This window comes from Sus scrofa, chromosome 16 (assembly GCF_054392235.1).
Source record: "Sus scrofa isolate SSC_HxYL_T2T_F1_AM1 chromosome 16, Sscrofa_HxYL_maternal_Yorkshire_Landrace_v2.0, whole genome shotgun sequence".
Taxonomy (NCBI): domain Eukaryota; kingdom Metazoa; phylum Chordata; class Mammalia; order Artiodactyla; family Suidae; genus Sus; species Sus scrofa.
Window position 1 is genome coordinate 61,063,942 of NC_139398.1, and position 12,700 is coordinate 61,076,641.

Consider the following 12,700-nt stretch of genomic DNA (forward strand, 5'->3'; position numbering starts at 1 on the left):
TGAATTGCTGTCAAGTCCCATTGTTAATAGTTTCTTCATTGAGAATGTTTCCCAGCACATTTTATGCTTTATGTCGTAGTGACTTTTGTTCTAATTTATTTGCCTAACCTCCAACTAAGTCATTACATATTCGATTCTGAATAACCTACCACTGGGAATGTTAAGTAGGAATAATGTACACATTTTGCTGTGAGATTGTAGCAGTGGGCATCTTTCTAGAAGCATTCAGCTGAATGGGACAGTATTTTAATTTTTCTGTATACACAGGATCATTCTAGTATGGCAGTTGTGTGCAGAATAAAATATCTTCATAGTAATTAGTTCGTTAATTCTTGGTCTTATCAACAGAAAATTTTTTCCTGTGACAGGCTACCTCCTAGTTAATTGAATTCTTTGAAACTCTAAAGGTAAAAATAAAGTGTTGTACATAGAGCAAATTTTACCTTATATGTATCTATAGATATAGATAGATATAGAACTAAGTAGAAATAGAGGTTAATGTAATATTTTGAATATTCTTTGAAACTCTAAAGGTAAAAATAAAGTGTTGTACATAGAGCAAATTTTACCTTATAATCTATAGATAGGTTTAGAACTAAGTGGAAATAGAGGTTAATGTAATATTTTTGAATTAAATATTTTCTTAGGAAAATGTTCTGCAGCCGCCCTAGATGTTCTCGCAAATGTGTACCGTGATGAGCTTTTGCCACATATTTTGCCCCTTTTGAAAGAATTACTTTTTCATCATGAGTGGGTTGTTAAAGAATCAGGCATCTTGGTTCTAGGAGCAATTGCTGAAGGTAAGTCTAAATCAGATTTTTGAATTGTCAGATTCTTAGTAGGTACTGATATGATGAGGCTACTTTAAGGGATTCTCTGTAAGCAGTACCTGTTCAGTCTAGAATTCATATGCTTTGCTGTCTTGTGTTGTTGAGGTGGGATAAATAAGAATATGGGGAGTTCCCATCGCAGCTCAGTGGTTACCGAACCCGACTAGGATCCACGAGGATGCAGGTTTGATTCCTGGCCTCGCTCAGTGGGTTATGGATCTGGCATTGCCATGAGCTGTGGTGTAGTAGCAGACACGGCTCAGATCCCGCATTGCTGTGGTTCTGGTGTAGGCCAGAGGCTACAGCTCTGATCCGACCCCTAGCCTGGGAACCTCCATATGCCACTGGTGCGGTCCTAAAAGACAAAAAGACCAAAAAAAAAAAAAAGAAGAGAGAGAATATGACCTTCATTGACTTTGAAGAGGGTATTTAAAAGTCATCTTAGGATAAGTTTTTTCTTTGAGCTACTTGATTATTATTAAACATCCATAGGCTTACTTAAAATTCCACCCAGATATTTTGCAAATGCTTCTAAGAGAACAGAATGAGAGGATTCTGATGTCAGAAGCATCCCTATTGCTAGAAGAATAACTTCCATAAGTAAGTGTAAGAAATATCTCATCATCTATAATGGATTATTATTTTATCCTCTGTAAATATACCTACAGTAAATCAACACTTTACATGCATTTCTGAAAACCATAATTTCTGTAGCAGAAGTAAAGTGAACTTTCCTAACCCTACTTAAGATACTTGAGAGTAGTTAGCTCTCATTTTGGTTATTTTTTTTAAACAGTTTTGTAACAGTTTGTTACAGTGTATTTAATGTAGATGATCTGGATATTTTTTCATGGATGTATGTATCGGTGTAGTATTCAACTGACATAATTTTCTTCTAACCAGACTTCAGCACTGCCTAAAAGATTTCTATTTTGTTTTTGTTTTAGGTTGCATGCAAGGCATGATTCCATACCTACCTGAGCTCATTCCTCACCTTATTCAGTGCCTCTCTGATAAAAAGGCTCTTGTGCGTTCCATAACGTGCTGGACTCTTAGCCGCTATGCACACTGGGTAGTCAGCCAGCCCCCAGACACGTACCTGAAGCCATTAATGACAGAACTGCTGAAGCGTATCCTGGATAGCAACAAGAGAGTACAAGAAGCTGCCTGCAGGTGGGACAGATTCCTAACAAAATGTTGATTGTGGCAGAAGTGCGTGTGTGATACTTGAGAAAGAAACTAACTTTCAACCTTGTGATGTAGTGTTGGTATTTAACCAGTAATGGAATTTTTGCTATCTGTAGCTTTCACCTGATGGTTTTATAAATCCAAAAGTGACTCTTAACTAGACATCCATCTTTGCTATTTCTTCCCCTTTTTTTTTTTGCCCCTCAGTGGCTGTAACAGTTACCTTTCACCCACATTCCTGCAGTCATCCTGAGTGGTAATGGCAAGGGTCCTACTCTTGAAGGAATAAAAAAGTTTGAGCAGATTGACACAATTAGCCAATAGGTTAACTCCCGTATCTCCACAGAAAGTCCTACACTGACCTGTCATCTGCCAAATAGTGGTTCCACTCCCTTGATTGCATCTGGGGCTGTGTCTTTTTCTATCAGACTAGCAGTTAGTTTCATTACTACCTATATTTCAGTTTTTTGGAAACAAACCTTTGTTCTGAAAGGGCTTGCCACTTATGTTTATAGTTCTTAATTTTTCAAATAGAATTGCTTTTAGTGTTCACTTTTTTAATAGCAAGAAATAGCTGTTGAAAAAGAGGAAAGGAGGAGTTCCAGTCATTGGTCAGCAGAAACCAATTTGACCGTATCCATGAAGACGCAGGTTCCATCCCTGGCCTTGCTCAATGGGTTAAGGATCCAGTGTTACCATGAGCTGTGGTGTAGGCCAGTGGCACAGCTCTGATTGAACCCCTAGCCTGGGAACCTCCATATGCTGTGGATGTGGCCCTTAAAAAAAAAAAAAAAAGGAGAGTAAAAGTGGGAGCAGATACAGATGATTGGTTTCCTATAGATTATTCAAAGTTTTTTTAGTTCTGTACTCATTGTTAAGCATACTAAATATTGTGTGCATATCCTTTGCCATCTTGAAATTTACAGGCTAGTGTAGGGTATGGTAAACCACTATATAATTATAATTTATGGAAAGTGGTAATGGAGGAAATTAGATACATAGTTGAGCATTACAACAACAAGTAAATTCTAATGTATGGTGTAGGGCTTAGACTTTTTAAACTTTACTGAAGAATAATTGACAAATATAATTACATATATTTAAAGTATACATGTTGACTTGATATACAAAGCATGGTAGAACAGTCTCCAAGATAATTAACACATCCATCACTTCATATAATTAACATAGGTTAACTTTTTTGTGTGAGAGTGGTTAAGACCTGCTCTCAGCAAGTGTCAAGTATACAATGCCATATTACTAACTAGCCACCATATTGTACATTAGATCCTTAGAATTTAATCTTCCGTTTTTTTTTGTTTTTTGTTTTTTTAAGGGCCGCACCTGCGGCCTGTGGAGGTTCCCAGGCTAAGGGTCAAATTGGAGCTGTATCCACCAGCCTATGCCAGAGGCACAGCAACACTGGATCCAAGTTTGCGTCTGGGACCTACACCATAGCTCTCAGCAGCACCGGATCCTTAACCCACTGAGCAAGGCCAGGGATCAAACCTGCAACCTCACTGTTCCTAGTTGAATTCGTTTCTGCTGCGCCGCAACGGGAACTCCATAGAATTTATTCTTCTAACTCAAGGTTTCTGCCCTTTGATCTCCAGCACTTCATTTCTCCCTCCCACTAAGAGAAACATTTGAGAGCTCATGATACTGCTGTGTCCTCATACATTTCATACACAGCAAGTGCTAAAAATGCTGATAGCATTTTGTGACCTTTGGTATGCATATGAAAGTTAAAGTGTAAATTAGAGTTTAACAATTTTGATTTTGATTTCATTAATCTGGAACACCACTAGAATGTAAACCCTCTGAGAATGGGGACATTGTTTTGTTCATTGGTATATTTCCAGCACTCAGAAACTAAATAAACAATAAACGCCAAATAAATTTGTTGAACGAGCCAACAATAGTTTTAGATTTTTCCCATTGTAGTTAAGCAGATGCCAGTAAGTGACAGCCTCTTTGAAAGAAGTTATAAGGAATGGGAAAGAAATAATAAAAACAAGCATCTACTGTGGTGAGGTGAGGAGATAGGCATGTAAAGTGTAAATAGATATCCTATGAACTGTAGAGGTAGTTTCATATCTCTACTGTAACGGTTCCTTTTCTACAACAGTAATCGCTCTGTTCTTTAATTCTAGTGCCTTTGCTACCCTAGAAGAGGAGGCTTGTACAGAACTTGTTCCTTACCTGGCTTATATACTTGATACCTTGGTCTTTGCATTTAGTAAATACCAGCATAAGAATCTACTCATTCTTTATGATGCCATAGGAACATTAGCAGATTCAGTAGGACATCATTTAAACAAACCTGTAAGTATCTATGGTGAACTGTTATGAAAAACCTTAAAGATACAGCATAGTTATAATTAATAGGTTAACATTTGGAAATTAAAATGTTTGGGGAGATGTGAACACTTAAGTTTTTGCTGCTTTAAGAATTTAGTTCTAAAGACAGTGTATTTATCTTTTAGATAGTACCTTAAAAAATAAATATGTGCTTGGTGTGAAAATTACAGCAGCATTTCAAATGAATGCACTAGTACCTTTCAGAGAGACTAAGGGAATATAAATGTTTTATACTCTGGAATTCAACTTTTCCTTAATTCCAAGTGTCTTTTTGTGTCTACCATACTGTAGCTGTAGAGTACCACATCTAAAAATATCTTTGTTTTCTCAGTGGAACTTAACAAGTATGGGGAATACACCAAGGTAAAATTATTAAAAATTGCAGTAGTAGGTTAAAATGCTGAATAGTGGTTCAGAGGTATGGCTAGAGAGCCAAATTGTCTCTAGTAGTGTTAAGAATAGATGAGAAAGACAGAAATGATTTGTTTAAGTGTGATTTAGATGATACTAGAATTTTAATATAGCTCAGTTCTTTCTTTGCTCAAGAATAGAGTTCATGTTTATGGTTACTGTATGAAAAGTCTTAAGAAATTGTATTTATAAGTTATCCTTGAAAGTTAAAACTTTTAAATTAAAACTTGGTGTGGAACACCTGCTTGTGGGTTTGCTTTGATGTTGATTGGTTTGGTTTTGTTTGGTGGGGGCATTCCTCATGTCTTAAACCATTTAGATAGAATCTATGCTTCTTATTTATTACATGATTACTGTTTACTTGCTTGCATGAATTCTTCAGTTTTAACATGGACACTTAAATGATTATAGATCTTTTTCTACAAAGATCTTTAATAACTTTACCTGTTGTTTGTAACCTACTGTATAACAAGAGCCGTAAGCTCTTAAGCCACAGGCCCCAGGACTGAAAAAGAGAAAACTTAGTCACTAGAGAATAAAGCTTGCACAAATCATTCCTGATGGTGATCAACCAATTTTTATATAATAGTATATTTGTTGTGTGCAAACACATCTTCAAAAAGGATGTGAGATGGCTTAAAATAGAACAAGGTCTTGTAAATTTAAAACAGGAAAAATAAAATTTCTCAAGGTGCTAAGTAGAACAAAGGTGAGTCTTAAAATTCATTCTGTAATTTTACAGAATTACTCTAAATGGATTTTAATTTTCATAAACTGAAAATGGACTTTTTTTTACATATGATAGTGGAGCTTTATGTGTTTTTCATTATTGTAATCAGGAATATATTCAGATGCTGATGCCTCCACTGATCCAAAAATGGAACATGTTAAAGGATGAAGATAAAGATCTTTTCCCTTTACTTGAGGTATGCTAAGCCAGTAATATTTAGTTAATCACACTATGTTCCATCAAAAAAACTCATACAAATATAAAATCAGTATATGTTATAATTGGGTGTATGTGTTATTTACATTCTGAGCCATTTCTGTTAAAATGCTGAATAAATATGTAATTTCCTGGTACATCTATACTAAGAAATATTGTGAGGTAGAAAAAGCATAACAGACATGTTTTGCTTTTTAAGTAAACAAAGGATTGAATTATGTTTTCTAACCTGCTCTAAGTAATTGATAATAAATTTTCTTGGAGCTCTTTTCCTATCAGCATATATATGTCTATCGCTATTTAACTGCATTTCTTTATATGGATATATAGCCATATCATAATGGATATAGTTTAAATTCGTGTATGTTATCTGTTGTTTATACACATGTATCTATGTGAAGTAGCATTGGAACTTTGATGGGAGGAGGGACTTCACTTTTTATCCTTTCTGCCTAGTTTGAAGTTCTGTTTTCTTGTATATTTAAATACTTTGTTTTTAACCAAAAAAATTTTACGTGTTACCCTATAATTGATTACATTCTCTACTGTGGTAACTTAAACCTAGATGAATTGATACTGGTAGAGCCACTTCAGTCATTCTTGATCCCCTTGTCATTTCGCGGTCACCACTTCTGCTATGGATTATCCCTAACAGGAGAAGTAAAAACTTCTGTGACCAAGTGCAGTGGCTAATTCTGTGCCTAACAAAACAATAATTTTTATGGCTAGATATATTTACTTCCAGGCAGGGACTCAGAATGTGCCCAGTGAAAGTCCACCCACTCCATCCAGTCCCTCTAGTCCATCATTGACCAAGATGGGAGGATAAATGTTTCTCTTAAGTTTGAAGGAAAAAATAGGAATATATAATACTTAAGTCTGAAGGATAATGTTCGTTATAGAAATTTTTATGGTTTTTTTCTCTGAGCAAACCTCTCCTGACCAGCTGATAAACGTAACAGCAAAGAGTGGCATCAAAGGAGAGGTGTGAACAATAAACCTGCACTGCTATAGACCAGTGAACAGGCTCACAAGTGACAGGATCTTCATTATGTACACTTTCAAGGATTTATCGTAATTTTAAGAATACCCAGAAATTTTACACATCTGCTTTTTCCTTTCTAGTGCCTATCATCAGTTGCCACAGCCCTGCAGTCTGGCTTCCTTCCATACTGTGAACCTGTGTATCAACGTTGTGTAAACCTAGTACAGAAGACTCTTGCACAAGCCATGGTATTATTAAAAAATTTCATATCTCTCCCTTCTTGGCATCATAAATGTTTTTCCTTAGATAGGCATATTGTATACAAAACTTGTTTAAGTAACTGATTCAGAGTAAGTTTTCAAAAAATTGTGTCTATTTTCAGCTGAACAATGCTCAACCAGATCAATATGAGGCTCCTGATAAAGATTTTATGATAGTGGCTCTTGATTTACTCAGTGGCCTGGCTGAAGGACTTGGAGGCAACATTGAACAGCTAGTAGCCCGAAGTAACATTCTAACACTAATGTATCAGTGCATGCAGGTGAGACTTATTACATTAAAATTAATTGAAACCCGGTTCTTGGTGTCACATCGATATTAACTTCTTCTTCTTTCTTGTAGGATAAAATGCCAGAAGTTCGACAGAGTTCCTTTGCCCTGTTAGGTGACCTGACAAAAGCTTGCTTTCAGCATGTTAAGCCCTGTATAGGTATGAATATTTTCTACTGCTATGATGTGATTTTTAACATTTTTCATCAATTATGGTTATTTTTATTAGACTGAAATTTCCAGCATTTACAAATGTTCATTTTACTGGGTACAGCTGCTGTGAATGGAGCAGGTGGTCCGGGAACTCCCCTGTTCCTTGTTTCCTTGAATTCACCATCGTTTGAGCAGCTCCTTGGGCATATCATGTGACTGGAAAAGTTGGAAAAGTATTACTTTGGGGTAAAGGACATGCCCACCTGTGAATCTTGGTCCTAGATGCTAGTTCAGGGACACTTTTTGAATAGCCTCTCTTTTTTGGTAGAGGTACCCAGAAATAAGAGTAGGTTTTCCCATGATAAAGCATACTTTCTCAGATCTCATAGGAAACTTTAAACAGTTTGCATAAGTAAGTAATGATTTGTGTCTATTTTAATGGCATAACATTTATCTTAGCCTTTTATGAAAATAAAAAAGGGATTCCTTAAATGATATAACCTGAGTTGCCACCAGAACCATGGGTTTTGATTATTTTTTCTTTATTTCTATATCCTGTCATTTAATCTTGGTTTAAAGCATTGACCTAAATGGGTTTTTTTATTTGATACAGGGTGCTTTGAGGCACATGCACACACACCCCCTCCCCAGTTTTTTTTGTTTTTTTGTTTTTTTTTGTCTTTTTGCTATTTCTTGGGCTGCTCCCGCGGCATATGGAGGTTCCCAGGCTAGGGGTTGAATCGGAGCTGTAGCCACCGGCCTACGCCAGAGCCACAGCAACGCGGGATCCGAGCGGCGTCTGCAACCTACACCACAGCTCACGGCAACACCGGATCCTTAACCCACTGAGCAAGGGCAGGGACCGAACCCGCAACCTCATGGTTCCTAGTCAGATTCGTTAACCACTGCGCCACGACGGGAACTCCCCCCTCCCCAGTTTTATTGAGATAAAATTGACATGTAACAATTGTATAAGTTTAAGATGCGCAGCATAATGATTTGATAATATGTATAAATTGGGAAATGATTACAGTGTTTTAACATCTGTCACCTCACATACTTAAAAAGATTTTTTGTGTGATGAGAACTTTCAAGATACGCTCTTAGCAACCTTCAAATATACAGTACATTACTGTTAACTGTAGTTGTACTGTGATACATCCCATAGAACTGGAAGTTTATAATTTGACCTTCACTCAGTTCCCAGTTGTGATATCAAATAATAACTGTCTTTCTGAACCTTAAATAATAATGTAAGTTATAGTGTATATTAAAATAAACCATCCAGTTCAAGCTTAGCCACTCTAAATGAAACCGTAATGAATTATTGTTTTATGGAAAGTTTATTATTCTACAGATATTTTCCTCTTGATTTACTTTCTATGAGTTTAAACTTGTATGAAAGGATCTCATTTCTTTTTTTTATTATTTTATGACTTTTCAGATCATGTACCTTCTTCAGGAACACGGTGTCTAGTTGTCTCTTTTTTATGTTATCAAGCATGATTATTTTCCAGGCTAGCCTTTCTCAGTTGAGGGTAACTTGGCAATGTCTGGAGACATTTTAACATGGAGGGGGTGGGTGTTACTGGTACCTAGTGGGTAGAGGTGAAGAATGATGATGAACATCCTACAGTGTATGAGATGCCCCTCCACAATAGAATAATCCTGACTCAAATTTTATCAATATTGCTGAGATTTTGAAACTCTCAGATCCACTAATTTATTAGGGATTTTGAAAATGATATTCTAATTCTTCATTTAAGAGAATACATATATAGAGATATTTCCCATATCAGTAAAGTATTGCTCTGAAATACAAATGATATAGGAGAGGCAGGATAATTACTTGATTGTTTCTTTTTTTTTTCTTTTTTTTTTTTTTTTTTGTCTTTTTGCTATTTCTTTGGGCCGCTCCCATGGCATATGGAGGTTCCCATGCTAGGGGTCGAATCGGAGCTGTAGCCCCCAGCCTACGCCAGAGCCACAGCAACGCGGGATCGAGCCACATTTGCAACCTACACCACAGCTCACGGCAACACTGAATCGTTAACCCACTGAGCGAGTCCAGGGACTGAACCCGCAACCTCATGGTTCCTAGTCGGATTCAATAACCACTGCACCATGACGAGAACTCCCTGTTTCTCTTTATTTAGCAGTTTTCAAAATAATGAATTGATTCTCAGCATCTTCTGCAGGTATCTATATTGTGTTTCAGAGTTTAATTTTTATTAAATTTTTTTCTTTCTTTTTAGGGCTGCACCTGCAGCATACAGAAGTTCCCAGGCCAGGGGTCAAATTGGAGCTACAGTTACCGGCCTAAACCACTGCCACAGCAATGCCAGATCCTTAACCCACCAAGTGAGGCCAGGGATTGCACTTGCATCCTCATGGATGCCAGTTAGGTTCATTATTGCCGAGCCACAATGGGAACCCCTACAGAGTTTACTTTTTCTTTGTGTTTGTTTTTTGAATGTCAGTGTGAACTCATGAATGATGCTCAAATTGTCCTACCGCTGGCGGTGGGATCTTTATCAAGTTGGCTCCTTCGTCTTTTCTAGTATGACAAAATAGTCCAGACTTGTTTTGTACATTTCCTGCCCTTTGCCTGCAGAGAGACATTTCTCTGAGACCCCTCATTCCTTTGAAGTGGAAAATGATGTTTATAAAATGATAGACCACAATCTAAGCACTAGGGTAGAAGTTATTAAAAGCCAAAATCATTGATTTCAGATTTTTTGTGTCATAAAAAACTAGCTTTGAAGAAGCAAGCACATTTTCCTCACTTTTATTTTGAATTTTCTCGGTCCAATGACAAAAGAGATTACTCTGATCATCTAGCTCTTTTAATGATACTTAAAATAAAACCGAAACTTAGGTTTCCTGGTCTACTTCATATGAAAGTGTAGTGGCCTAAGGACATTGCATCCTTCAGTTTAAGATACTTGTTACCAACACTTTTTTTTTTTAAATGCTGTTTCTTGTCTAGATTTGAATTTCTACTTAGTAGATTGCCTTATTTTAAAGCACAATACACTACTACTGAGAAGTTTACTACATAGTTTTTTAAAAAAATTTTTTTCTAGCTGATTTCATGCCAATATTGGGAACCAACCTAAATCCAGAGTTCATTTCAGTCTGCAATAACGCCACATGGGCAATTGGCGAAATCTCCATTCAAATGGGTAAGATTTTTTTTTTTCTCCTTAAATTTTTTAGATGACTTAATATTTTTGTAATTGCCTTTTATTAAATGAGCTTTATATACATAGATACATAACACAGTTATAAAGGGGGCAAAATATTTCACATTGATATTTTAACGTTGAAATTTTTCTTTTTTGTTTTCTCTTTTGGGAATGATCTAGGTATAGAGATGCAGCCTTATATTCCTATGGTGTTGCACCAGCTTGTAGAAATCATTAACAGACCCAACACACCAAAGACGTTGTTAGAGAATACAGGTACCATATGACTGAACTGTTACGGTGAAGAGAAAATTATTTGCCTTTAATTTTAAATTGAGACGTGTAGAGAAGCCAGAGCATAGCTAGCTTTACAAACCTAGCTTATTAATTAACAGCTATTTTGGATTCTCAGTAATGAAATGTACTGTTTTACCTTCATTCCATAACCAGTTTTCAGAAGCTTTCAAAAAAAAAAAAAAATACTCTCCCCTGTTACAGTGTTTTAAATACTCCCTAAAATGAACCCCAGCTAAAATGATACAAATTTACTTTCACCTTTATTCAGAGTATAACTGGCAGCTGGGAAGTAATTTATTTCTGTTTTTGTTTTTAGTTTGTAACAATGTGGCCAAAAATAGATTGCCATGTAGTGGGCTAGTTCGTTAATAATGGCATATATATTTTGTATTTCATTGTATAATTTCTTCAAATTGGGAACTTTAAGCAATGTCTTGTGAGATTTTTGTTCAGTAGGCTTGTTTCTCTTTTGCCTTTATAGAGAGCATGTTTATATTAAAGAGTACCTTCCATACTACAGAACACATTTCAGGGTGATTTCTTTCCGCCCTCCCTGATTTTTGCTAACAATGTTTTTTAAAATGTAAATTTCATTTTCAGACTCTTTCTTTGTATACTACTAAGACAATTCCATTAATATATTCATAGTCAGTGAATACCTTAGCAGAATGCTGGACAAAGATTGAAATAAGGTATTCTAGATAAAAATTTTATTTTCAAAGGCATTTTAATTTTACAGTTTTTAATTATAGAAAGTATACTATATGCTAAGGTGATTAAAATTGAAATGTTTATTGGTATGGAAGGAAATCTTTTAATTATGAAATAGTTATATGGCTGTTTGGCTGTATGGGTACTGTTTATATCATAAAGTGAATTAGATTTTCTTACTAAAAAGTACAAAAATCTTTGTGTAGGATGGTTATGAAGTCTTGTCGGGTTTTTCTCTCTTTAGAATGCAGTACCTATACATGACATTCAGATATGGAACACTTGTCATTATGAAATTACTGTTGAACCTTAAGAAACTTCCTATTTATTTTTAAATGTGAATGCGTAAATGCAAATAAATGTTGAGTGTAATGTATATTAAAGTTTCTTGTGGGATATCAGCCAGTGAATTTGTTACAGTTCCTTGAACAAATTGGCTTTATTTATAAGATTATATTCTAAGTATGATTCTATCCTAAGTAAACAAAAAGTAGTTAATAGTGCCATTCAAGTTGATGGATTGAATTAATGTGGTTGAAAAATAACATTTGGGATTCACTGGATTATCTTATCACAAGTGGCTGCAGAAAATGTTTCTCTTATTCCTTACCCAAAGAGGATGGGGTTAATTATTAAAATAAAATCATTGTCAGCTCCTAATTATCTATAGATTTTAGCAGCTTAATTACCATTATCTTAATGTTTCTTAAAGCCAATTCCTTAATGTATGCAGTTACTTGCCTTTTTTCTAATTAGTATATCCTACACTGAACTTTTTCAATGGACCATCATCTGCTTTTTCGCATGTTTCATTGGATTGTTCATACTTGCCTGTTTAATGAGAATGTTGCATAGTTTGTGTCTTTTGAACATAGGTTTTCTTTCTCTTGCTTCATATGAATCTGCTGGATTTTAGTATTATCTGTGTAGTTTGCTTCAAGTAATCCTTAAACATTTTTCTTTACCCCCACCCTTTTTTTATGAAAGGTTAACCTGTAAGTTTTTGAGAGAACACCATTAAAGCACCTCATGGTTTGTTTTCTGTTTGTATTTTTTTCCTGTTGTGTATAAATGTATTTAT

The 12,700-nt window shown here is 35.6% G+C and overlaps 1 protein-coding gene across 6 annotated transcripts in view; it reads left to right on the forward strand.

The window, feature by feature from the left end:
* TNPO1 (transportin 1) overlaps nt 1-12,700 on the forward strand; it is a 102,876-nt gene that overhangs the window by 75,437 nt on the left and 14,739 nt on the right. For 4 of the 6 annotated variants that reach the window (XM_085002424.1, XM_021076714.2, XM_085002423.1 and 1 more), the window contains exons 12-20: nt 648-800; nt 1,778-2,003; nt 4,172-4,343; nt 5,630-5,716; nt 6,862-6,969; nt 7,104-7,262; nt 7,343-7,430; nt 10,510-10,608; nt 10,792-10,887. In XM_085002424.1, coding sequence (XP_084858550.1) covers nt 648-800; nt 1,778-2,003; nt 4,172-4,343; nt 5,630-5,716; nt 6,862-6,969; nt 7,104-7,262; nt 7,343-7,430; nt 10,510-10,608; nt 10,792-10,887 — 1,188 coding nt within the window. Of the gene's footprint in view, nt 1-647; nt 801-1,777; nt 2,004-4,171; nt 4,344-5,629; nt 5,717-6,861; nt 6,970-7,103; nt 7,263-7,342; nt 8,240-9,452; nt 10,609-10,791; nt 10,924-12,700 lie in introns of those variants that run through there. The other 2 variants (XR_014831497.1, XR_014831498.1) reach the window with 2 other exon arrangements.